General features: G+C 36.3%; 2 protein-coding genes across 3 annotated transcripts in view; both read left to right on the top strand.

Annotated features, from left to right (window-relative positions):
• tmem51b (transmembrane protein 51b) overlaps nucleotides 1-14,119 on the top strand; it is a 20,595-nt gene extending 6,476 nt beyond the window's left edge. The window contains exons 2-3 of one of the 2 annotated variants that reach the window (XM_087271845.2): nucleotides 6,230-6,673; nucleotides 12,262-14,119. In XM_087271845.2, coding sequence (XP_087127971.1) covers nucleotides 6,297-6,673; nucleotides 12,262-12,685 — 801 coding nt within the window. In that variant the 5' untranslated portion in view covers nucleotides 6,230-6,296 and the 3' untranslated portion in view covers nucleotides 12,686-14,119. 2 annotated transcript variants of the gene reach the window in all.
• Nucleotides 14,120-16,470: 2,351 nt separating this feature from the next.
• Nucleotides 16,471-26,137, top strand: part of skib (SKI proto-oncogene b) — a 47,184-nt gene continuing 37,517 nt past the window's right edge. The window contains 1 exon segment of the mRNA NM_130938.1: nucleotides 16,471-17,695. Coding sequence (NP_571013.1) covers nucleotides 16,799-17,695 — 897 coding nt within the window. The 5' untranslated portion in view covers nucleotides 16,471-16,798.

The raw sequence follows: 26,137 nt of genomic DNA, 5'->3' as shown, positions 1-26,137 counted from the left end.
CAGTACCTCGACTTATTGCACAACAAATGAACATGACCTCAATCATTTTTGGTGATGCAATATATATCACCCCATACATAATTAAACACCAATTCTAGCAATGTTTTAGCTTATTGCACAACCTCTCTATCTCTGTTGAAGGTGTCAGTATGGTTGAAAAACACTGTAGTGCTTACTTTAATTACTGTAGTATATTTTCATGTGCGTGTCTGACAACTGAAAATCGATCTGGTAGCAGATATCGCAGCCTCTATTACTTTTTACCTTGCACTTTTTTGTTAACATTTATTATTATTTTTTATTTGCTTAGGATATACACGTTTACGTTTGGATTTCAATCCCTAATTATTTAACTGTTAAAATGACAAAAATTTTAAGAAATATATTCTTAAAAATAAAATATTATTTGTTCTCTGGTAGAATGTACTTGCATTATTTAGCTATTATATTGTCCTTCTCGGATTATATAGGGAGTTGCTTAAAATTGTCTTAAAAATTACAATAATATTGTTTATCGCAATATATTTTAGTGCAAAAATAGATATCATGACAGGCCTACTTTTAACTTAGCTAAGCATAGATCATTGAATCGTATTATATCGTTTGCATTTCACCCAAAAAATGATCAAATACTTTTTGTATTTAAATCTTGACCATTATGTAGTTACATCTTGCTCTAAGACCGACAGAAAATGAGTAGTTGCTCATTTCTAGGCTGATATGGCTAGGAACCACATCTGTTCAAGTATAATAATCAAGCAGCAACCAGTAACGATAACCAGTGTAGCTGCCTGCTTGCACAGGCAGTGTGTCTTGCTGTGGAAACATTGGTGAGATGATTCAGAACATTTTTAACTGAAAGAGAGGCCATATTGACTTAGAAAATAGCAACTTTTAATTTTTAATTAGTCTTAGTACACGTATGTATATGTGTGTGTAATATATTATATGAAAAGATAACTGCATTTTTTTTTTGTCATTTGTAGATATCATGCTTTTGTGTAGTGCATTTAAACTACAATTGCAAAAAAAAATGCTTTTAACAGCTTTTTAATAGGTTTTAAATAGTATTACGTTGAGGATTCAAAAAACTTAATTTCTGAAAATGTTGAAATCTGTTATCTTTTACCTTTTGTTAATGTGTGTATCTTTTTTTTCTTTCTAAAATTAGGTCCTGTTCATATTGCAGTATTTTATCATAATTCCTGTATAGAAGAACTTTATTGTGTCATATCACCATATCTTGCCAGTACACAACCCCAATACTTGATATAATGCTGTTATTTAGTAATTTTGTTTTTGACTGAAATGTCATATTTCCCTTTTACCTTTTATGACATCCCAACTAAGACCGGAAGCTTTTTGTGTCTTGCTCAACATTATAGGGTCAAAGTGTGTTCATCGTGTGTTTAAGTGATGCTTTATCTTTGTGTTTTATTATTTTCATAATGCCACCATACACACACAGAATGATGGGAAACTTATTGTTACACAAGTCTTGTTGACTCATGGACCATCGAAATGAGTTGTTCGTATAGGGTTGGATATAAAATGTACACATGAAATGTGCACAAAAACCTATTTTTACATTCAATGTTCAGAATGCAAGTACTTGTTTTACACCCTCAAAAAGTGAGGAGTAACACTTTCAAAATAATTTATTAGTTAATTTGTTCACTAACATTAACTAAGTATGAATAATCTTGTGTAGCATTTATTAATTATAGTCCAGCATTTATTAATGTGTTATTAAAATTCAAATTTGTGCTTTTTAACATTATTTAATGCACAGTGAATGAACATGTTAAGTTAACTACCAATAACAGAGATGAACAAATACCATAATAAATGTAATTTGAATTGTTTGTTCGTGTTAGTAAATACATTTACTAATGAATGATTATTTTTAAAGTGTTACCAAGTCATGTACTCGCTTAAATGTGAAACACTGCACTTCCAGTTAGATTATACCTCATTTTCAATATCACTGTTTATAAAAGAAAAATTATTACTTTCACCCTCATTTATGATTTTTAAAAATAAAATAAATAAATAAAATTAGCCAATTAGCAATGTCTTCTGTATTGTCTCTAAACGTTGGAAATTCTTTAGTTTCCGGAGTTTTCTACTCTTTTCAAATAAAATTTTATTCATTTTTACCATAATTTAAGGATGACCTACTAAAATGTCATTGATCGTGATGGGTCATTGATCTGCTTTGGAACAATAATTATTGTGAAAAAGTAAACTTGTACCAATTTTAACTGTACCTGTATTGTAACAATTGCAATTGTAACAACCGTAAATACTAAAAAAGGTCAGATTATTTAAAATAATAATAGTTTGGTGCCAAGTTAAGAGCGCAGCCACTAAATACTAATTAATTTGCCAAAAATAAATATATTTTTACATGTTTACTCGTTTGTCAGCAAGAAAAGTTTTTTAAATCATTCATTCATCTTTTGGCTTATTCCCTTTTTTTATTCAACAGTTGCCACAGTGGAATGAACGCCAACATGCAGACACTCTTGCATTCACACTCATACACTACAGCCAATTTTTAACTTATTTAATTCACCTGTACCACATCTTTGTACTTGTGGGGGAAACCGGAGCATCCAAAACACTGGGAGAACATGCAAACTCCACACAGAAATGCCAACTGACCCAGCTGAGGCTCGAACCAGCGACCTTCTCGCTGTGAGGTGATTGTGCTACCCACTGCGCCACCCCGTTTTTTAAATCATTTAAAATATCTAATTTTACACGTCTCTTTTAATAAGTACATTTTAGAAGATATTCATTTTTACATAATGATAATAGAACTTTATTTCACCAATATTTTGACATTTTATTTGAAACACTCGAATTCAAACTTCTTTCCTTTTGTATAAAGTTGCTTATTTTTGTTTGATGCAGACTTCAAAATGGCACGTCCTGACTTTATAAACAGGAAATGAAATGATGACTCTCCAGAAATATTCTGCTCTAATCTAACATAACTTGAAAACTACTTTCATGAAGAGTTGCAGGATCTTCTCCATACATGGCAGTCTTCTCCATCTCCATGACTTTCTCTTCGTGTTTCCATTTGACCTCTACAATGGCATTTTGCCAGAGGGAATCATTTGCTGTTGTGTCTATCTCCAGTGAGCTGAAACACAGAGCCTCTTTTCTTTCTTCTGCTTCTTGGCCTCTATTCCCAGTCATTTCCAGGAAGTGTTTCCTTCTCGCTGGAATGTTTATAAAGTTTGTCTCTCTTTTTTTGCTTTTATGTCACAGTGCAACTCTCATCCTCCCTTCCGCTCTGGAATGAGTGCATGTTCGTGATGCCATTTTTAGTCATGTGCTCCTGCTAAATCAGTTGAGCTGTATTCTCTGCCAGGCTTCATAATTGCTCATTTCATTGTGCATAAAAATGTATATAGATATATTCTTATGTTCGGAATGTAATGTATCACAGTTCTCTCCTACCATGACTCTAATTTACATCCTCTAAAACACATGTCCTGACATTTTATCCTACTCATCAGGTTATGCTACCAACCCTGTATTTGAATAGCTCTGGGGTTGGAGTTAGAGATTAGCTAGGTTAAGGTGATATTACAGCTTCATATCACACTACTCCTCATTAAAATTTACACTGGTAGAAAAATCTGATGGGTAGCATATTACATCATCAAAATGTGCTACCTATGTTTTGAATGGGAGGTAGGACAATCTGATCGATCTAGATAGGATACGCGGCTGGCCGGAATGGCGATTTGCACATCAATATAGCAGCATTTTTTATGCTGTTGTATAACAATGATTTGTTTTTACAGTACTGTGAAGGTTGGGGTGGGGTTGACGTTATTAAAATAAAATTAATGGGAAATTTAATAAATAATATAAATCATTTTCGTTAACTTCCGACCGCAACCATATCTGATCTAGCAACAACCTATTTGCATTAAGCGATCTGATTGGCTGATGCTTCCATTTGGCGCTTGAAAACTTGAGAAATTCCCAACTTCTGCAGCGAGCAACACCGCTAAATCAGCGCAGATGGGTCCACAATTCAGTTCAGCAATGTTTGACATCACCCTTTGAAAGTGAATGGGAAACGTTGACACTGACGCCCCGTGTGAATGGGGCAGTGACATTACAACATTATTATTTTGTGCTTTCAGGCAATTATTTGTTTCCACAAAAAAGCTATGTACATAATAGTTTTGACTATTTTTAATATGTGTATATAATTACACTCACGTATAAAAAAACAAATATTTTCATATTTGTATATGTAAATAAAACAACAAATCTGTAAATGTATATTATAAATTTTTAATGTAGCAATCAGCGTATAAATAGTTTTTTATATGTAATAAAAGTGTGTGTGCGTGTGTGTGCGTGTGTGTGCGTGTGCGTGCGTGCGTGCGTGTGCGTGCGTGTGCGTGCGTGTGCGTGCGTGTGCGTGCGTGTGCGTGCGTGTGTGTGTATATTTATTTATTTAGATAGATAGATAGATAGATAGATAGATAGATAGATAGATAGATAGATAGACAGATAGATACTGTGTTTTATGTATAAATATTTATTATATGAATAGATAAACATTTTACAATAAACAATAAACATTTTCTCAAACATGGACATGCATGTGTATTAATATATAAATATGCACAGTAGAACACACAAAAAAATGACAATGTCAGTAACAAAGACATTACAAAATTATCATTACTTGCTGCTTGGGAATCAAACTCGGGTCGCCGTGAGCACCATGGTGCTATATGTCAGCGCACTTAACCTCTAGGCCAGTGGTTCTCAAAGTGGGGGTCGGGACCCCTTGAGGGGTCGCGGAACAATGAAGGGGGGGTCGCCTGGTGATTTTCAAAAATCTACTTATTATTATTAGGCCATAAGACTTACCATATTTTATCCATAACCAACTGAAGAGAAAAAAACTGTCGTTTATAGTTACTATAGTAGCTTATTTACTAGTTCTATTGGATTGCGACCCCTTGGGTAATTACATTATATTAAAGACAATAGCGTCAGATGCAGCAGATTGATTTTATAACACCAGGTTAAATTTTCTGGCCCATTTACAGCACTCACATACAAAATAAAAAATGAAACAAAGAATAGACTTTGGTCTATTGGTGTGTGTGTGCACCATTGCATGCAAGTTTTCTGTATTTATAACCACCTCAGAGGATATTGGGGGTCGCGAGTCACTGGTATTGTTATTTTAGGGGTCGCGTGCTGAAAAGTTTGGGAACCCCTGCTCTAGGCTATTGGCACGGACGTCTGCATGAGTTCTAATGCCCCAGTAAAAAGTGAAAGGGACACCAAACTGTTATTGGGCACCGTCTTTCAGATGAGACGTTAAACTGAGGTTCTTACTCTCTGTGGTCATTAAAAATCTTATGACACATCTTGTAAAGAGTAGGGGTGTAGCCCCGGTGTTCTGGCCAAATTCCCTCTATCAGCTCTTACGATCATGGCCTCCCAATCATCCCCATCTACCAAATTGGCTCAATCACTGTCTCTCCACTCCACCTATAGCTGGGGTGTGGTGAGCGCATCGCCATTGTCCTGTGGCTGCCGTCGCACCATCCAAGTGGATGCACACTGGTCGTGGTGTGGAGATAACCCCCTCTCATGACTGTGAAGCGCTTTGGGTGTATGACCATACACAATAAATGCGCTATAAAAATATACATTACTTACTGGCATACAATAATTAAAAAAAAATATTCTGTATAAATAGATTTTTGTTTGTATACATTTTCATATGTAAAAATAAAAGGGCATTTTCTCAAATAGACATGTAATAACAGTAGCTAAAAGCCATAAACAACAAGAGTCAAAGACAAAAACAAGTTTAAACAAAATACAAAAATAAAAAAAATAAAAGCTTTTACCTGGGAAAGTATGAAAAATAAACCAGATTATGTGTTAAATGGGACAGGAAAGTTTTTAGGTTTGATGTAAAAACAGACAAAGATGGTGCCAATGTAATAGAAAGGGGCAAATTATTACTAATGATTTAGTAGCATGTATGCGTGTGTTTATACATATTAAATATATACAGTGTATTCAAATATATAAATGCAAATTTATTTTTGATTGCAACCAATTACTTTTGATTCTATAATTTAACTTCCTATTAAATTTCCCCAATGTGTTTCCTCATCACTCAAATATTTATGTTTGTCTTTCTTTTTCTTCCATGTGACAGTGCAACTCTCATCCTCCCTTCTGGCCTGAATAAGTGCATGTTGGTGTCTTAAGGAGTGTTTTCAGCCATGTGCTCCAGCGGGCAACCTCTGTGTGCGGGAAACAGACCCAGCAGTCGTGGGGGCTCCAGCTCTGGCTCTCAGTATGCCCTGTGTGCTCTTGGCGTGGGTTTGGTGGCACTCGGAGTGGTCATGATCGTATGGAGCATCGTCCCTTCTGAAGCTGCACAGGTGCACAATGTTACAGCCGCCAATAATGGAAGTACCAACACCGACCAAACCAAAACGTCATCCATCGCATTTGTGCTTGTTGGCTCCGGGGCTGCCATGCTCTTGCTCGCCATATGTTTAGGGGTGAGGAACAGGAAGCGGAGGAGACAGGGGGAATCTGCAGGTGCGAACGGTGCTGATTATGTGGATCATGTGCGTAGAGTTCCGGATGAGGAGTGAGTATGAGCTGTGCTTTTGTTCAAAGGGATTTTTAATTTAGATTAAGGAAATTCTTTTAAATAACTGAATGCCACAGTCATATTAAAACCACAGTCAAATGTTCAGATATGTTGTCATTAGCTATGTTTCCATCCGCCTATTTTTATGCGCATTTTGAAAGTGCCGTGCACATAAAAAAAAAACATTGATGGAAACGCCAAGATGCGCATCAATTTTAAAAACACACATAACTGAGTATGATGAACTTTTTATTCGATAAGAAAATATGCTCATAAACCACAATGGAAACACTTTTACCGAACAAACTCCAGTATGCACATTAAAAAAGGTCATGTGATTTTTTTTTTTATAAGAGTTCATGTGATCAGAAAAATGTGTGTGAATGGACAAACCAGCAGGCTAAGCATCTGATCATCTGAAATGTTGTTTTGTCCATTCTTAAACGTCTTAACCATCTCAGTATCAGTGTTATATTAATATTGACCTCCAGAATAAAGAGCGTCTGTGTTCCGCTTCTCACGCCTTCAAATGCCAGAGTGTGTCAGGATTGCCTTCTGAGGTGCAAGTCATTTATTAAATGAAGAAAAGATTCACACAGCTTCATCACAGCAAATTCCGTTTTTACTGTTGATAATTGATGCTAGATAATCAGGAAGTGACGATTTTGTTTGCTTTGGAAACGCTGCTTTATGCTTTTGTGCGGAAATCAAGTTTTGCGCAGTTAATTCACATTTTTGGATGGAAACATTGCTACTGTTGAAAGTAAATATGTGCAATTAAGCAGTATGAGATGATAACAGTTAAAAACAAATAAATTATATTACTAAGAAATAAATAAAGGAAGGAGAGTGCATCTATTAAATGTAAGGCATGAGCCAAAGGCTTTTTAAAAACTGTTTCAAAGATTAAAAGGTTACTCACAGGTTTGCCATGGAATTTCTGGAATATCATGGAATTTTGCAAGGTCTGGCCACTTGTTAAAGGTGCCGTATGCAAGTTTGACACTCAGTGGGTATTGCACTCCTGGATCAAAACACAAGCAAGCGCAGGCTGCCAGATTGACATGAGTGTACCTGACAATTGAGCCTTAAGGTTGATTTGAACCGTTTTCTAACTGAAAGAAACGGCACAATAAAAGTAATATTTTTCATACTAAAAGGAGTCAGTTTTTGTCTTTATCATTTATAAAAATGATAATTTACAGGGTATTTTAGAAACAGCTTCTATTTCTCACAGATGAACAACAGGATGTACTATGATCACCTCATGTCCTTTTTTCAGTGTTGAATGCTAATAATGTGAGTTTCAATGGCATTTTACATTTTATATTGCCATTTACTGAAAGCAGCAGCAGATAGTTTACCTCAGATCTTAATAAAAAAAACTTTGTGATTCAGTGCAAGCCAAGTCACAAAACAAATAAGTGATTCAGCATGTTCATATAATAACGTTAAAGTGGTTTAAAATATATTAATTAGATTTTAAACCGTACATTCTATGCTTCTGAATGACTGTACTTACATTTCTGTCATGTTTCATCTGGTGCAAATGGCCAAATTGCTTATCTCTGCAAATCTCATCTTGTAATGTGTTGTTAGGACAAAGTATAATGTAACCTGCTCACCTAATGTTTGTTTGCAATGTTTATATTAATTGCTAATTAATAACCTCATGTGGACCTATGAATTAGGGTTTGGTTGATAGACAATGCCATCGTCCATCGCCGATGGCCAATAGACGAACCAAGGCTGAGCCGGCATCGTGATCCTCCGTCGCAGCAGCAGCCCACTTAAGCCCTGTTTACACTAATACATCTTAGTTTTAAAGTGGCATTTTAGAACGAAACCGATTTACGTCCACACTGACGTTTCATCTAGCTTTTCTGAACAGATATTCTGAACAGATATACTTGATAGCGCCGACATCAGCAACGCCGAAGAAATAGTAAACCTGCCTAAACTGCTGAAAAGAGCCACGACTGTCCTATGTAATGAAAAGACGGCCACCCTGTCACTCATCATGCCCAACATGAAGACAGCCATCCATAAAAAAACTCTCAGACAGATACACATCAGTTCAGGATTATTTTATAGAACTGCTGATTACCTGGAAATGTAGATTGCACACACAAAAAACGCAAGTGACCAAGCAAAGCCTTAAGCTCTTACTGTTAAATTCAATTGAATTGAATAATTTCAATGATATTTTATAAGTTTTTAAATTGTTTTATTTTCCAGAGACAGTCCTGTTTAATTTATTTTCTTAAAGAAGGTTCAGTTTAACAAGTTAAAACAAAAGAAATGCATAAAAAATAGTTTACTTGGTAATTAAATTTTTTTTAAATAAAATTTGCATTTCAGTTTAATTTTCAATTTTGATTCCAAATATCGTGATACATATCGAATCATGAACATTATATCGTGATACATATTGTATCGTGAGCTGAGTGTATCGTTACACCCCTAATTGCAATGTTTTACATTAGACATTGTTTGATACCAAATTGGTTGACATCGCCCAAATATAGTCTGAATCTGCATCAGAGGTCACATTTCAGTCATGGACGCATACTTTGAGAGCCTTAATGACTAAATGAATATAAAACATGGTTTTCCAGCAAGGCAACCCAGGGTGCTGAAATATAATCGGCTAAACTGGCATTAGGTGGGTTAAAAGAACCAAGACAAAGACAGCGTTATGACACAGAAAACACATTCTTAAAGCAGAATATCTGACTTGAGCATTGTTTTTCAGATAAACAAGAATGTTCATTTGGCATGTTTCTTAAATATTTGAAAACATATTATGGTATTTTTATGCTTAAGAAGATTAAAAAAACTTACATACAGCATCTTTAAGTGTGATGTCATGCGAAGCGGCTTTTGTGTCCAAGCTTTATATAAAACTGTATGGGGAGACTGTAATACTTTTGAATATCTCGATTCCAATATATATGTCCATGCCTAATATTCAATAGCCAGAAAGTGATAAATTTTTTATATATTCTTAAAATATTGGTGTCTGTGATTCAGCAAGCCCAGAGACTGTTTTGTACTCCATGGTTGCATTTAAAATTCACTTTGATGTGTGATATGACTAAAAAGTGGTTATGAATGAATATTTTCTCAATACAAATAAGTAGCACCTTGGACCCGATTCCATACCTTGATTATTATTCTATATGTCAGGACTTAACAACTTAACTCCACAAGCAGATTCCAGACTTTTATTTCATACAGGCATGTTTTATTTATTCATTTATTTATTATTTATTAAAAGTCATGAAATATCGTGGATTTTTGTTTGTCAACTAAATTGTAATTTTTTATGTATTTCTTTTCTTTAACATGTTTTTTTATCAGATTGTTTCACGTTTTGCCTATTGTTATGCTTAAGGCTATTTTTTCGAGCCATTTAATTTTTTTCCCCCTTGTCATACGGCATTCAAATAAATTAAAACATTATAATAGGAAAATAGGAGTTAAATTACAACTTCAAAAAGCATCACACGTTGTTTTGTTTTGCTAAAAATTATTGGAAGTAAAAATTTTGCCACATTTAAAGGCCCCCTAAAATTAAAATAATGTTTTATAGATATTACTATCAGTATGTTAGTCTTAATGATATCTATAAGCTAGTGTGCTGTGCACCAAAACATTGACAAAATTGGCATTTGGAAGATTTAAACATCCAGAGCTTGCAGTTTGTCATGTCTGCCTAATTTTTTTTTTTTTTTGATATCACCTCATACTTTAGTTTCTTATCAAATCTTCTAACCAATCAAATGCTCTGTAGTATCTGACATGTCCCCCCGGCTTGATTAGGCTTCTCATTGCTTTTCATTTGATGCACTGGAGCTCCGCCACTCTCACTGGCAAAGCTATGATTAAAAACTAAATGCTACATTATTGGTTGTTTTGTTTTAAAGAGGAGGAGTTACTTTATCCCGCCCTCTCTTTATGCTTCATTTGAGATTGTCAAACGTTGAATAGAAAATGCACATTTTAAAGCACCTCCCGGACCTTTAAATTACAATGACCATGCTGCTCTTATATAAAAAAGAAGGTAGATGGGTTATAGAAAATTAGCTTTTTAGTCAGTAAAATGAGGGAAAAGTCAGGGAATTTGACATTTGACCTAAAGTGGGAACCCTGTGCTCGCCTTCAAGTGATTTCAAAACATTGAGTTTGTTTTTGTTTTTGGGTTTAAAGATATTTTGATGAATGTTAGTGACCTGTAGTCTGTTGGTGGCCGACTTCAATAGAAACAAAAATATTTGGAAGACAATGGCTGCTAGTTTAAGCATTCTTCAGAATATTCTGTTGTGTGTAAAAAGTAAACAGAACTTGATGAGACAAGTGGAGAGCGACTAAATAGTGACAGGATGTTCATTTCTGGGTGAACTGTTGCCTTTAATGTCTGTTTAGGCTATGAATGAGTAAGAACTGGTTAACAATTAAATATAAAATACTAAATAAAAAATTAAATGCACTTTCATAAATATATATGGGGTTATATTAATGAAAAGAAAATGTGTTTTAATAAATTGTGATAAATTAAAAAAAAATCAAAATATAATTTATTTATACATTAACAGCTGTAAAACTTTATGTATTGCGCATATATATATATATATATATATATATATATATATATATATATATATATATATTTAAAACAAATTATTTATTTAATAAATATATAATATTTAGTAAATTAAGAAACTTGTTTGAATTTTTAAATGTAATCTCACACACACACACATCTTTAAGGATTCATTTAATTTCTTTTGCTAAAATTAGTTACACTGTACATTAACATGAAAAATAATTCTGTAGTATTTATTAATCATAACATTAATTTCAACTAGGGTTGTGCAATTTGGGGAAAGTAGCTAATTGCATTTTTTTTTTTTTTTGACAGAAATTTCTATTTGATCTTAATTTTGTAGTCAAGCGTCAGCTTAATAATCTGTATCATAGCTTCTAAAATGCAGTGCGGGTTTGTAAAAAAAGGAACTGAAATTATATTACCATAAGTTAAACATTGGGCGACGCTGTAGCGCAGTAGGTAGCACAGCAAGTGCCTCACAGCAAGAAGGGTCGCTGGTTGGAGCCTTGGCTAGGTCAGTTGGCATTTCTGTGTGGAGTTTGCATGTTCTTCCTGTGTTTTCGTGGGTTTTCTCCGGGTGCTCCGGTTTTCCCCACAGTCCAAAGACATACGCTATAGGTGAATTGGGTTTCTGATAACTATTTTTAATGTTATCAGACAATGATTTTATCTGGAGAGACTTTAAATATTTTTTTTCAATGTGAATCCTTCTAAAATTGTACAATTTTTATCAAAAGTAAACCTTTAAAACAGTTTTTATTTTATATATTGTCATTATTATAATTATTATTATTCATGTATTTTATCTTGTGTCTTTATTGCTGTTGATGACTTTTAATTGTTAGAATATTTGTAAAATTTTAGAATAAAAAAAAAAAAAGCGATTTATAAAATGTGGTAAACTTGATCTTTTTTTTTTGCCATGAAACAGCTAGAGACCTCAACATTCTCTCTTTCTCCATGTCTATATTAGCTCAGCTGATGAAGCAGCACCAACCTACGATGTTCCGACCTACGAGGAGGCAGTGACCAGCGGCCAGTACCCCATTCGTCAGAGCAACTTACGCCAAAGCTACCAGCTACCCTCCTACGAAGATCTGATCACTGCTGTTGAAAATGAAGGCCAGCCACCGAAAGAAGGTAACACCCAAGAAGCCCCTCAGCCTCCTCCAGGCTCCGAACCACAGCCTGCAGCCCCAGCTCGCAGCACCAGCAGAGCCAGCCGAATCCTCAGACCCCTGCGGGTGCGCAGGATCAAGTCCGAGAAGCTCCACGTCAAGGATATTCGCCTGAACATCCAGACCCCTGCGCAGGGTGGAGTGGTGACCATTGAACCACTGACTCCACCACCGCAGTATGAGGACAAATCCCCTCAGCTGCCCACCGGAGCAGTGTAATAAGCTCTGTGCACAAGCTGAAAGTTTTCCATGGGTTCAAAATATGCCAAATGATGAATTAGAATACGTTTGTGCGTGTGCGCTGTCTCTGCGCTTCTTGGACAAAACACTAATTACTACTACTTGAATGTGTCAGCAGACCTTTTCTTATTTGAAGAGCAGTATGTTGTTGTTGTTGTTGTTTTTTATTTAAATCTAAATGAGGAAGGATATGAATGCCACTGAGCAGCTCTTGTGAGAGAGAGAGAGATTCATAGTTTACTTCCAAAGAACTACAATGTACGTTGCTAAAGCTAATAACAATAGAAATTATTATTAGAAGATGACTTAGTTTTGTCATTTGCCAAATGTCATTTAGTTACTGTTGAAAATGTCGTTTTGAATAACAAAAAAACTAAAACATTTCAAAAACATTGTGAGGGCTTTGTAAAAATCTGAATGTTCTGGTTGTCCAGCTTCATTTTTACTTTAAATTTTTATTGCAATTCTCTCAAACTGGATTCCTGGAGGGCCGCAGCTCTGCACAGTTCTGCTTTAACCCTAATCAAACACAGCTGATCCAACTAATCAAGGTGTTCAAGACTACTAGAGACTATCAAGCAGGTGTGAGTCAGCCATGGTTGGATCTAAAACTATGCAGAGCTGTGGCCCTCCAGGAATTGAGTTTGAGACCATTTATTTAATGCATTTGCACCAGATAGCCAATTTACGTAAATGCTAAATTAATTTGTACTAATAACTAATTTGCTAAACTAATTTATTAGGTTTCACTCTGATTATTTCAATTCTAACAAAATTAAATGTTCTGTATGTTTTTAAATATGCATCCCTGCCTGATCTGTTTGGAGTAAACCGTTTTAACGTTTTTATATATTGCTTACTGTATATAAAGGGTGCAAAATTTCCCTAAACTAATGGGAATTTAACCTCACCCCAATCGTGTTAGTGTGCATTACTGTAAAATTATATGATGTGTTATTAAAAAAAAAGAATTTCTGGCAACAACAAATGAAATTGCACCTTGGGGGACTTTAGTTTCTTGCAGAACTAAAGACTAATTTACTGAAGTTTGAAAGATTTGGCTCCCATTACACCTGCAGTTTGGAAATACAAACCATCATACAGCAGATGACGTAGTTTCAATCATAAAAAAAATTGTTTTTGTGTATGTGAGCTAAATTGCCTTTTCAGTCAGCACCTTTTAGGAAATGTACTTTTTTTCTTTTTTTAATTTACAATTGTTGCTTAGTTTTAAGTCAGTGTAGTTTTTTGATTGGGGTGATCAATCTTGGAAACTTCATGGTGTTACTGTAGATTTTCCTTGTAAAAAAAAAAAGCAATAGGATTGTGGTAATTGTGACAATTAATATTTTAAAGCATAAGTGCTGTATTTTATTTATTTCTTGTGGGATTAAATAAAACTCTCTGAATCAATTTTTTTGTTTGTCTCTACAGTTCCCTGTATACGTTTAGAAAAAAACGTATGGGGGGGTTGTAACGCCCCCTAGTGGTTGACAATTGTACAACCAGCATTGCGTTACTGTAAATCAGAGATTCCCAAACTATGGCCCGCGATTTGGCCCATCATCCCAAATGAGAAGAGGGAGAATTTTTGTGGAGCGTCGGAGGTTAATGCTCTTAATACACATTGCCATTTCTATAGAATAGATCGAGCACAATTCAGAAGTCGTCAGTGAGCAAATCAAGGATGACTAGTGTATTCGGCAACTCCAAAGAGTTATAAAGGGAATTCTTATGTTTTCATTATAATAGGATATATATATAGCCCCCTGTTGTAAATTAAAGTGTGATTGCATTTTTCCAGTCTCATTTTTTTCAGTTGTTGTTTAACAACCTGAATAATGATTTCAGTATTATGCTTATTTGACTCTGTGACTAGTCTAGCAGAGTGAATAAAGGTGAGTAAGTTATTCATTCATTCATTTTCTTGTCGGCTTAGTGCCTTTAATTAGTTTTTTTTTAATTATTTCTTTGAAACAACAGAACAATATTATGTATATATTTCCATAATTCATTTTATTACTCTTACCACACTCACTGTATTAATTTCCTCTTAATTTTTTTTCATTTATTTATCATGTTATTGTCTCATTTTGTCGCACTTGCTTTGTATTTCTTTTTTCTCATTTTAGACATCAGTCTGTGTGTGGACTGAAACCTGACAGGTATTTGAAGCCAAATCAAACTGTAGTCACGTGTCGCCCATGAGAGCTTAGCACTCATAATCAATCACTACATGAACAAGATTTCATAGGAAATTGATTGAACCTAGTGTTGAATTTCACACCACCCCACTCGAGGCCTGTGTGCCAAAATGAACCATTAGATAAATGCCTGTGATTTTCTAAGTTCCATGAAAAACAAATTAGGCTGTTACAGTTTCACCCAATCTAAACAGAGCCGTTTGAGTTATGCCTCCACTAAACTCTGCTCTTGCAGTTTACAACATTTCTCATAACGGCACTTTGAGATAAAAGTGCATTTTTATTGTTGAGTAGGTTTTGTGCAAATATTTTCAGTACTGCACAGTTGTTCTCAAGAAATCAACACTGAATAACCTAAACTAAAGCAATCCAAATGTTTCAGATTTTTGGGTTTAAAACTGTGCAACACTTTAAACAACTTTAATTAGTTGTGGCTTCAAACAGTATATATCAGCATATTATATGGCGAGCTCGAATGTTTTATTTTCATCAGTCAATCATGTGGTTTATTGTAGCTTTATGACATGGTAATAACTGTGTAGAGTTTTTAGTTCTTCTAGATGTTTTGTTTTATACATGATAATCAAGTGTTTTAGTGAAAACTTCCAATTTGTATTTAATGTCAGCTTATTTGTATCTGAGAGTGAACAGATGTTTTTAATTGTTTATTTCTTGTGTGTGTGTGTGTGTGTATATATATATATTTATTGGATAAAAGTTTTAATAGATGCATTGTTATAGTTTGCATGAATTAAAATATTTATTTAAATTTATTACAAAATTAAAATTAGAAATCAGAAATTAAATAGTGTGTGTGTGTGTGTGTGTGTGTGTGTGTGTGTGTGTGTGTGTGTGTGTGTGTGTGTGTGTGTGTGTGTGTGTGTTAATATACATTTTAATTAACATGTTTTAACATCTCTCAGTGTGTGCTTATAAAATCATTTAAATATGTAAATAAGACAACATTTATTATATATTTAAAAGCAAAATCATATATAATAAATTTATTTCCAATATCTAAAATTTAAATGTAAGGTATTAATGCAAAAATAGTCATTTTATTAATATATTTAACAGTAATATTTTATTTAAAATCTTAAATAATTTAAAACAAAAATACATATATAGTTGTTCCTTTTAAAATGCATAAAAATGTGTGAAAATTATTATATTAGAAAAAAATCAATGTATCTATTAAGAAAGAGTGTTAATTTTCACCGCGTGAAATATTGAAACACTTCGGCAAGACGATCAAAATAAAACATAAGCTGACATCAATGATTAAATGACTTATCGGTTGTTCCACTCAAAGGTATGTAATCCGCTGCTGTTCATATTTATGAGCTTTAAAGTTTGTTAATGAAAGTTACTATAGACCGTGTAAGTAGACTCCTCCTCCTGCTGCAGCGCCTTTACGTGTAGTTTGTGTTCCCGCTTTTGCAGCTGCTCGGGCCGCGGGGGGAGGCGGCGCGTCTCCTGGAACAGCCAGCCCGGGGAGTCAGTCACATTCTTGGCCGGGATTCAATGACTGAACCAGACACAAACAAACACTGAGGGAGAGAGAAAGAGAGAGAGGGAGAGCGAGACTTGCACACACTCTCATAGTAAAGCGGAGGCAACTGCGCTTTTACACCAGCCACGCATTTTGCGCGTGAGTACTGTGATTTACACGGATTGAAGAATTACATTTCGACCAAAACTTTACACTTTTTGTGGGGGAGGATTTTCGCCTCGCTCGGAACTCCGGTTCTTTCTGGTACGACTTACAGAATCGGACATGAAGCAGTTGAATGGATTACGAGGCGGTGTTTTACGCTTTCGGAACTGACACGGACTGTCGCGACTCACATTTATGAATCTGTTGTGATTAAACTGCCCAGGTTTAAACATGGAGGCTCCTTCCAGCTTTCAGCCGCATCCAGGACTTCAGCAAACTCTCAAGCAGTTTCACTTGAGCTCCATGAGCTCCCTCGGCGGACCGGCAGCCTTCTCGGCCCGGTGGCAGCAGGACATGCTGTTCAAAAAGGACGGTAAGAGCGCCGAGGTGCTCGTGAACCTCCCCGCGCAGACGCCCCCGGTCATGCCGGGACCCCTGTTCATCCCGTCCGACCGCTCCACCGAGAGGTGCGAGACGGTCCTGGAGCGGGAGACTATTTCGTGCTTCGTGGTGGGCGGCGAGAAGCGCCTGTGCCTGCCGCAGATCCTCAATAGCGTCCTGCGAGACTTTTCCCTCCAGCAGATCAACTCTGTGTGCGACGACCTGCACATCTACTGCTCCAGGTGCACGGCGGACCAGCTGGAGATCCTCAAAGTTATGGGCATCCTGCCCTTCTCGGCCCCCTCGTGCGGACTCATCACACAAACAGACGCCGAGCGCCTCTGCAATGCCCTCATCTACGGCGGCACGTTCCCCCCGCACGCCGACAAAGAGTTGTCCTGCTCCATTGAGCTGGAGCGCACAGAGAAGAGCTTCAAAGTTTACCACGAATGCTTTGGGAAGTGCAAGGGCCTGTTCGTACCCGAACTCTACACCAGCCCCAACGCGGCGTGCATACAGTGCTTGGACTGCAGGCTCATGTTCCCGACCCACAAGTTCGTGGTGCACAGTCATAAAAGGCTGGAGAACAGAACCTGTCACTGGGGCTTCGACTCGTCCAACTGGAGGGCTTATATTCTTCTAGATCAAGACTATAGCGAGAAAGAGGAGAACAGCACACTGCAGCAGCTCCTCACTGAGTTAAAGGGAAAATTTGAAATGGGGAACAAGCACAAGACATCTTACAAGGTGAGCTCAGCCCTTCAATATGCAAATCTGCATGAAAATCTAGTGCTCCAGAGTTATTGTGCAATATTTTACTCCTATATCTTTATGAATGGTGTGTAATTTTACTTTATTGATTCTCATACTTTTGTATTGATCTTTTGCACTGTCTTGTGCGCAATTTGATCACACACCACCTATTAAGCTTGCCATCACCTAAAAATGTCCTATATCTGAGGTTTGTAATTAGTTTTTTCTTCAAGACCCAGATTTAAACATACACAGTAGTGATCACTAATTATTATTTTTTTTTTGTAAAAGCAAAAATGTTTTGTGACCATCCATGTGGACCTTAGATCTCCAACAATTTATTAATTTAAAAAGTACTTAAAATGAGTCGAGACAAGGTGACCTCAGCCCTTGAAAATGCGTAATAATCTGGCCTCTAGTGCTCCAAACATATTATTGTGTAATTTTTTACTCCCATATATTTATTACTGCTGTGTAATTTTACTTTATTGATTTTCATATATTGATCTTTTTTCCTGTCTTTGGTGCAATATGATCACACAACACCTATTACACTTGGTGTCACATCAGAAACCTGTCCTATAGCTGCGGTTTTACTTGCTGTTCAGATTTAAAGTAGCGACCACATTAAAATGGCTATTCAATCAAGAAAAAATGGTTCACGTCAAATAGTTTCATTGCACAAACACACTGTACAATGCAAACCTTGCCTTTCCTTTCAGTCTATATTGTTTGTTCAATTTTAACATAAGGATAATGGGTACTATTTAATACCCATAGACCCTTTTATTGAACAGTTCTTAAAATAAAACCTATTTTGTTTGTATAAAGAACATTCCAGTTATCTTAAATGTTTTTTCTGGGTTATAAAAAAAGGTTATATGGATGTTAAAGACTTCAATTAGGAGCACATACACTGGTATAAAGCCTTTATGTTTAAGAATATGTTTTTGAATGCAGCACAAGCTCTCCTCTGTCAGAAACATGGGAAGTTTTATCCCCCTTTCGAATCATTTTGCATCATTCTTTACCAACTTTTTAAGATCATAACAGACCAACTGAAAACCACTGACCTATTGATGACTTCCAATGCCATCTTGGGGGGAAAAAAGTGCACAGTCGGACCACCAACCAACCTCCCCAGTGCATTTGTCTTGTGCCTCTGGATGCACTCAGGGCCATCTGCATATGATAAATGGAGCCTCAATTATGTATTTTATAGGAGCCAGAGATAGATGGGAACGCTTGGGGAAGCCAGCCGAGGAGGAGGAGGATAAGGGTGCTGTGTAGGACATTGTTTTGTGTGTGTGTTTTGGGGGGGGGGCAGGTTGGGGTTGAGGTCAATCTCCAAAAAGCAGTTGTTGTGGGGTCAGCGCTGCCCTTGGTCTGATCAGGCTCCTCACCAGGGTCAGAGACACGGCAAGCGGACAAAAGCATGGCAGTCTCGGGCTGGCTGCTCCTTCCACGCAGCAGCTGTTGAGTGTGATTGTGCTAATGGGTCTACACACATATATGTATGTGTTACCATGGTGTCACTTCGTCGGGCTTGGGATGCCTGGTGTGGCGAATGCAGTTTCGTTAATGTGGGAAATGTGAGAGACATGGCACATTTTAGAAATGCAGCGTCATGTATATTTAATAAAAATGGCTTCTCTATATGAAAATGCTGGCTGATGTTTTGTCATGGCTGACTTGCCCTTTGGTGCACCTTGCATTTGGTTAGTTTAAAAAAGTGTAGCTTTAATGTACAGTTATCATTAGATGGTTTGATGTAACCTTGCATGCATAGCCTATATTTGTTTAAAATGTGTAGTAAGCATATTCCACTATCAGGATGTTCGTACAGTAAAGTAGTCGTAATGTATCCAGTAGGGTGGATTTTGTACAGTTTCTATGGTTCATTGTCAGAAGTGTCCCAGTTAGCAAGCTGGCTGGGTCCATGGGGAACGGTGTAAGAGTGAACCTGTATATTAGCCATCACCGCATGAGGTTGCTTGCAAAAAATTCAAGAAACAACAGCTAAGCACTTTTCATCAAACCTCAGTTTAATTGAAGCTTCTTATTTATTTGTTTTTGTAATTAAAACATTTAACTCTTAAGCTCTTTTCCTGTCTTGGAGAGAATATTTGCTTCATTTTGTATCTTGCAGAGAGTGTATTTTAGAGAATTACTGCTTCCAAATATTACTTTGATGGGAGACTGGTTGCCATGGTTAGAAGGTTTCTGAATCCTCAGGATTTTTATGTAATATACTTGTTCGCTGCAGTCAGGGCATACTGAGTTTGCTTTATTTTTAATCATGTTGGAGGATCTGAATTACAACTGGGCCGAAAAACAATATTATATTGAATTGCGATAAAATTTATGTTAATAAAAATAATAAGCTCCGGACTTTTTTACTCTAAATTGATCTATGAGCCAATCACACAGCAGAAATGTGCAACAATGGGAATCTTAAAGTGTGTTGATTAGGCATGGGCGGGTATAAGATTCTAAGATAACTTTGGAGAAAAATATCACTGTATCACGGCATTGTGATAACTGCACTAAAACATATATATATATATATATATAACAATTAAAACAATATATTAAATTTTTTGAGAGATTTATAATATATATATATTTTTTTTAATTTGGAGCAGTAAACACATTAGGCTAAATAATGAAAATAAATTATTGACTTCTGTTGTCTTCATTAGTTTCAAAAACACTGATTTCTTTACAATTTAAAACAGCATCGTTGGAGATCTTTTCTGCTGGAGATACTATTCTAAAAAAATGTAAATAAAAAATTGTACACATACTTTAGGAATGGTATTACAGAAAATTTTGGAGGTTTTAAAACCCTGACTTTTCCAAACTGTGGTATACCTTAAAAACGATTATCATCTCATGCCTAGTGTTAATATTAGAGACTTACCAAATTTTTGGCCACCAAAAATGTATTTGCTGAAAATGTTAGCCATTTAATGGGCCCTCTAATTGTGGCTTCAGTCTTTGTTTGGGAACTCTTTTAAATCTGGAAGTAGGGTTGGGGGATTAACCGAAAAGTAATCAAAGTCAACATTCATAACCTATTATCGATCTATTTTTTTCAGAATAATTTTTTCAATTACTTTCCCTACCGTGTGTGGAGTCACGTGACCCCACTTTGTCAAGGCTAATTTATAGTTATTATATTAGGATTTCTATATATTATATTATTCTGATATTATACGTCTGCCAAGAGACCGTGTACGGTACGGCGCAGCCTTTGTATACCTGTGCACCTCAAAAAATTTAACTACACGTCAGCGTTACGTAGCAAAACTCTTTGTGATTGGTTGGTTTGGTATCACTGATGAGGGTGGGTGGCGGAGAGAGCCGCGTTTTAGCCAATGTGTGTTTTAATTTCAGTAGTTCAGCGTTGATGCTCAATAAATAATCAGAGATAGATAGTGCATGTTTACTTCAATTATTTTAAAATCAAGTAATGCACCCTACATTTAAAAATCTCTAACTTGTAACTTGAATTATGAGGGCAAAAACATCAAATAAATAAATAAAATAATCGTTCATTAATTGTAATCGAGTTAAAATGTTTTTGATTTTAGGCCAAATCACTCAGCCCTATCTAGAAGCATTAAAAACTTATATGGAAATATATATTGTTATCCGTCAATATGGAAAATAATTATCGAGCTTGCATTTTTGCCATATCGTCCGGTTATAATCTGAATTCATGTCTGGACTAGCTGAAATAATGGGGTAGATGGCTGGGAGATGGTGGCGAGTTTCTCATTAAGAATCTGTCGCCTCTGTCCGCCAAGGCCTTGACGTGCCGTCAAAGGGCCGTGACATGTGACCTCTCTCCAAAGCCAGTCAGCCAACAACCCCACCCCCTTTCCTTTCAGACAGTCCGGTCATTCGTGCGGCCCATGATTCTGCTACTGGACAGATGGTTGTTTGATAAAAGACAGAAAAATATATTACAAATAAAAAGATAACCAAAAATCACACTAGATTACATTTTGCTTGTGTCATTTGTGGGTTTTTAAACGTACTGTTTTTATCCAGTGTTGTCCTCTTCTATTTTTTATTATTTTCATATTCTAATATTAATTTGACATAAATTTTATTGTATTACTTTATTTTAAAGTACTTTTTTCACATTTATTAAGTTTAATATCCAAGACTGAATATTCCTCAGAATTTTGTTAAATGGCATGCCAATTAATTCCCTGATTTAATTATAATTTTCATATTTTAATATAAAATTTTGTATACTAATGTTTTGTGTTCCAGTTTTATCAGTATTGAATGAACCGATGCACCTTGTGTTGTTTAATTTGGGTTCCAGCCTCCTCTTTAACTGCATATTTCAAGTGCATGTGTATTGTCCTGCCAGAAATGAAGTAAGACTCCAGCGAGAAAAGTGCTGTGTAATAAATTGGATGCAGTGGGGCTGCGGAGCTTGGGGTGGGGGGATATCAAACTCCCCTTTGTTCTGCTCTCTCACTTTATCAAATTACAGATGACTCCCAACCTGAGACCAAACCAATCAACTGAGTGTCCGACCCAAGGTGGCTGCGGCCAAAATAAATGCACACAGCCTGGGGGATGGAGGTCACAATGTGCGTGCGAGTTTGCATTTATAATGCCAGGATCAGCTGTGGGGAAAGGATTAAAATGAACGCACAGCCTACTCATTTCCATTCCCATCTGTCTGCTGACCTCGCCGTTGCAACCTGCACTGACCAGCCATGCTCTGCTTCCAGACTGCCAGCAATTTCATCCCATTTCCCCAGCCTCCTCCCCACCCAAACATTGCAAGTGCTACTTATTCATCCATTGCAGCCAGGCAGGCCTATTCATCCAGAGTCCATAGCACATCACGTCAGCCCTCAGCCGGCACACAACCCCCGCTGCTCAGAATCAGATGCTCAAACAACACTGGCTGCCTGGGGTTTGACTTAGCTGAGTCAAAATCTACTTTCAGACGCCTATTCTCTGAATTTTAAAAGGGCCGCTTGATGGCTTAACAGTCCCCAAGAGATGCTGTCTCATCCCCTCCCTGGAGGGATGGAGGTGAGGGGGTGGTCAGAGGCTCTCAGAGGTTGTGCCCTCTATTCTCTGCTGTGTGACCTCTTGTTTAAAGGGCGTCAGCTGGAGCTCTCCACTGGCTGATGCTGAGGTGAAGACCTGCCACCTCTTTTGTTCACAACAGCTTTGTTACTCAAGCCGTCATCTCTTATTGTGTCTCTGGCTTCATTTCGGTGCCCGCTGCACGACCGATGGCTTCATGATAATGAGTTTGTTGTAGTACCGCACAATAATGGATGACTTAAAAAGCTGTCTGGGAAGAGTTGATCATAACTGTAGAATTTGTCAACAGAGGGAGTAAAAAGAACATTTTTGTCTTGTTCTTTTGACAATTTTTAGGGCTGCAGGATATTGGATAAAACCTTTTGGTCCATTTCCACTGAGGGGTAGTCAATTGTTTCCGTTTTCAGTGTCAAAAGTTGTGAATGGTACCAAATTAGTTAACTGTACCATGCCACTTTTTAAAATCCTTTCAAAAGGGAACCAAGCATACTAAGTAGAAAACTGATTGATTTACAGTGAATAGTCACTTCTGCATAGTATGCAATTTGATGATTTTTTTTTTTTTATCAAAATGCATCCATGATCTACTTTTGAAGAAATATTGTGGGATCCTGATACAGCACACATTGTATCCTGCAATTTTGGCACCTCTGTCTCAATAAGCTTTACAACGCAACATACATTCACATCATATTAACTCAGTAATAGAGCTGGGCGATTTGGCCTAAAATCAAAAACTTGATTAATTGAACATTTTAACTCTGCTACGATTAATGAATGATCATTTTATTTATTTATTTAAGTTTTGTATGGTAAATATGCTTATATTTTTGAATGAAGGGCGCATTACTTGATTTAAAAAAAAAAAAAATTGTACTATCTGCTAACTATTGAAGATCAATGTTGAACAAATGAAATTAAAACACATTGCTTAAAACCAACAGTCACCTTTTTCTTATAAAAAAGTAAAAACTAATAACGTGCACTTTTGGAAACAAAATTAATTATTTTCACTGTTAAATTTTTTATATTTAAAAGTAGAAAATAAGCAGTAAATACTATTTTAAACATTGAGTTTCTTGAATCTTCTGTAAACAAATAATTGAATGTAAATAATCATTTTATTGTAATGGAAATGTAATGTAATGGAAAATAAGTCTTCTCTGGCACAGCTTCCAATTATCGTCAATGTAGTGCAAACTTGCACATGTAGTTATATTTTTTGTGAGGTGCACAGATATGTGATGGATATGTGCGTTCAACGCAGAAGTGTAAAGTAGCCAGGGTCATGTGACTCCACACGTGGTAGGGAAAGTAATTGAAAAAATAGACCTGGAAAAATTTTATCGATTATAGGTTCTGTTTGTCGATTTCAATTACTTTTTGAGTCTAGTCAGTGGCAAAGTTACTTACAGGACACTGGACTAATACGTTTTTAAAACGGTTAACACATCTTATAGGCGACTATTTAGTAAGACTATAAATTAATAAGGACTGTGATTTTCTAAATTATTATTAAACAAATGATTCATTGCTAAATAAGAAACAGCAAAGGGTGCCAATGTGCGTTAATGATTTACATTGCAAAAGCAATTTAGTCACGGATGTTAATTCTAGGTTAAATAGGGGCTTTTGTAATTAAAACTTAGTTTTATTTACAGTATAATTTTATGTAGTGCAACTGTGCAACCCAAATCTGTACACTTTTGTTTCTGTCTGCTGCCAACATGAAATGCTCCTCTTAGGTGTAGTGTTGATTTGCTACTACAGTAATATTGATCTTTAATCAGTATGTAATTAGCGTTGAGTGTCACCAAATCAGGCGTCTGCTTTCTGGGTAAATCTCTATGAAGTCTGATGACGGCATCAGTTAAGGTTTAGAGTTGCGCAGGCTGGCACTGCCACCAGTCTGTGGGAACAGATGGCAGAATGATGGTGGTGTTGTTTTATGATCAGTTTCTCAGATCAGGCCCCTTAGTCGATAGCGATCATCAGCTTCATGATTAATATGGCAACCCATCTGCTCTGGAGATGGAAAATCCTGGAGTACACAGCTGTCACTGTGCAACAAACCCAGTGTCTTAATTGAGCCCCTTGCAAGTCCGCTAATCCGCTATTGCTTGGCGAAGTCCAACTTTCATTCCGATGGAAATGGCTTAAATGTAGCTTTAATTTAGTGTCGCTCTTCCTCATTACATACATGTCCTTGTATGACTTCCTATATTCCCTCCCTGATTCATGAGCTGGAGGATTCATTTTTATTTAATCTGTTTGGAATTTCAATCATTTCTTGGCCTGCTCGAGCAAATTTGGACTATTAAAAAGCCTGATCTGAATGCGCTCGAATTACTGATACGCACCCATTTTTATTTCATCCAAAAGAAATGGTGAGGAATCCAAACAAACCGTACTCTAGCATTGTGTCTTGCCCACAGTGATACTTTTAAAATTACAATTTAGTCCAATAAAGCCATCTAAACCACTGCTGAAGGAATCAGAGATGTACTTGAGCGCGTTTACTTCCTACAGATGTCGGCTTTTGTTAGAGTTGCTTGGGGAAGGTTGAGGACTGTGTGGTGAAGATGTTTCCTCAGGGTCTGTCAGTGGGATGATGTAGCTTCGGTCTGCGTGCGTGTGCCATATGACAAACTGGCATGTTGCTCTCGCCTACGAACCTCCCACTGACCGCCCCCAAAGCTACCATGAGGATAAGCTCATGAATCTCAAATGAAGCTGATTTTGCAATCTTTAGATATCATATGGATGCACACGTATCACTGTTGCTGGGTCACATCTCATGTATTGGTGCTGACTTGTGGCATCGTATGTTTGTCCTCTGGTAATTACCAAGTAGGCATGGGATGATAACCGGTTTCAAGGTATACCGCAGTTTGGAAAAGTCAAGGTTTTAAAATCTGCCAAAATTATCTGTTATAACCCATTGTACGGTATGTGTAGGATTTTTTCTAAAAATAGATATCCAAAGAAGCCATTTTAAATTGTAAAGAAATCAGTGTTTTTAAAACTAAAAAATACAGCAGAAGTCAATGAACTATTTGAATTATTTAGCCTGACGTGTTTACTGCTTCATAATACATAAAATGTCTCTCAAAATAAAATATATTGTGTTCATAGGGGAAAAACTTTAAAAAATTTTTACCTAGACATTTAAAAAACATATACAAGAGCAGTAATCACAATCTAAACTGTGATATTTTTATCCAAGGTTATCATACTGTCAGAATCTTATACCAGCACATGCCTTTTACCAAGCGTAATTATAATGTGTTTTGTAATAAAATTGTTGTACTATTAGTAGTGGCTATACTGAAGTCAGAGCTGTGGTCT

This window comes from Danio rerio, chromosome 11 (assembly GCF_052040795.2).
Source record: "Danio rerio strain M-AB ecotype USA chromosome 11, GRCz13ab, whole genome shotgun sequence".
Taxonomy (NCBI): domain Eukaryota; kingdom Metazoa; phylum Chordata; class Actinopteri; order Cypriniformes; family Danionidae; genus Danio; species Danio rerio.
The sequence above is the reverse complement of the archived record's forward strand: the minus strand, read 5'-3'. Positions and strand labels throughout refer to the sequence as shown.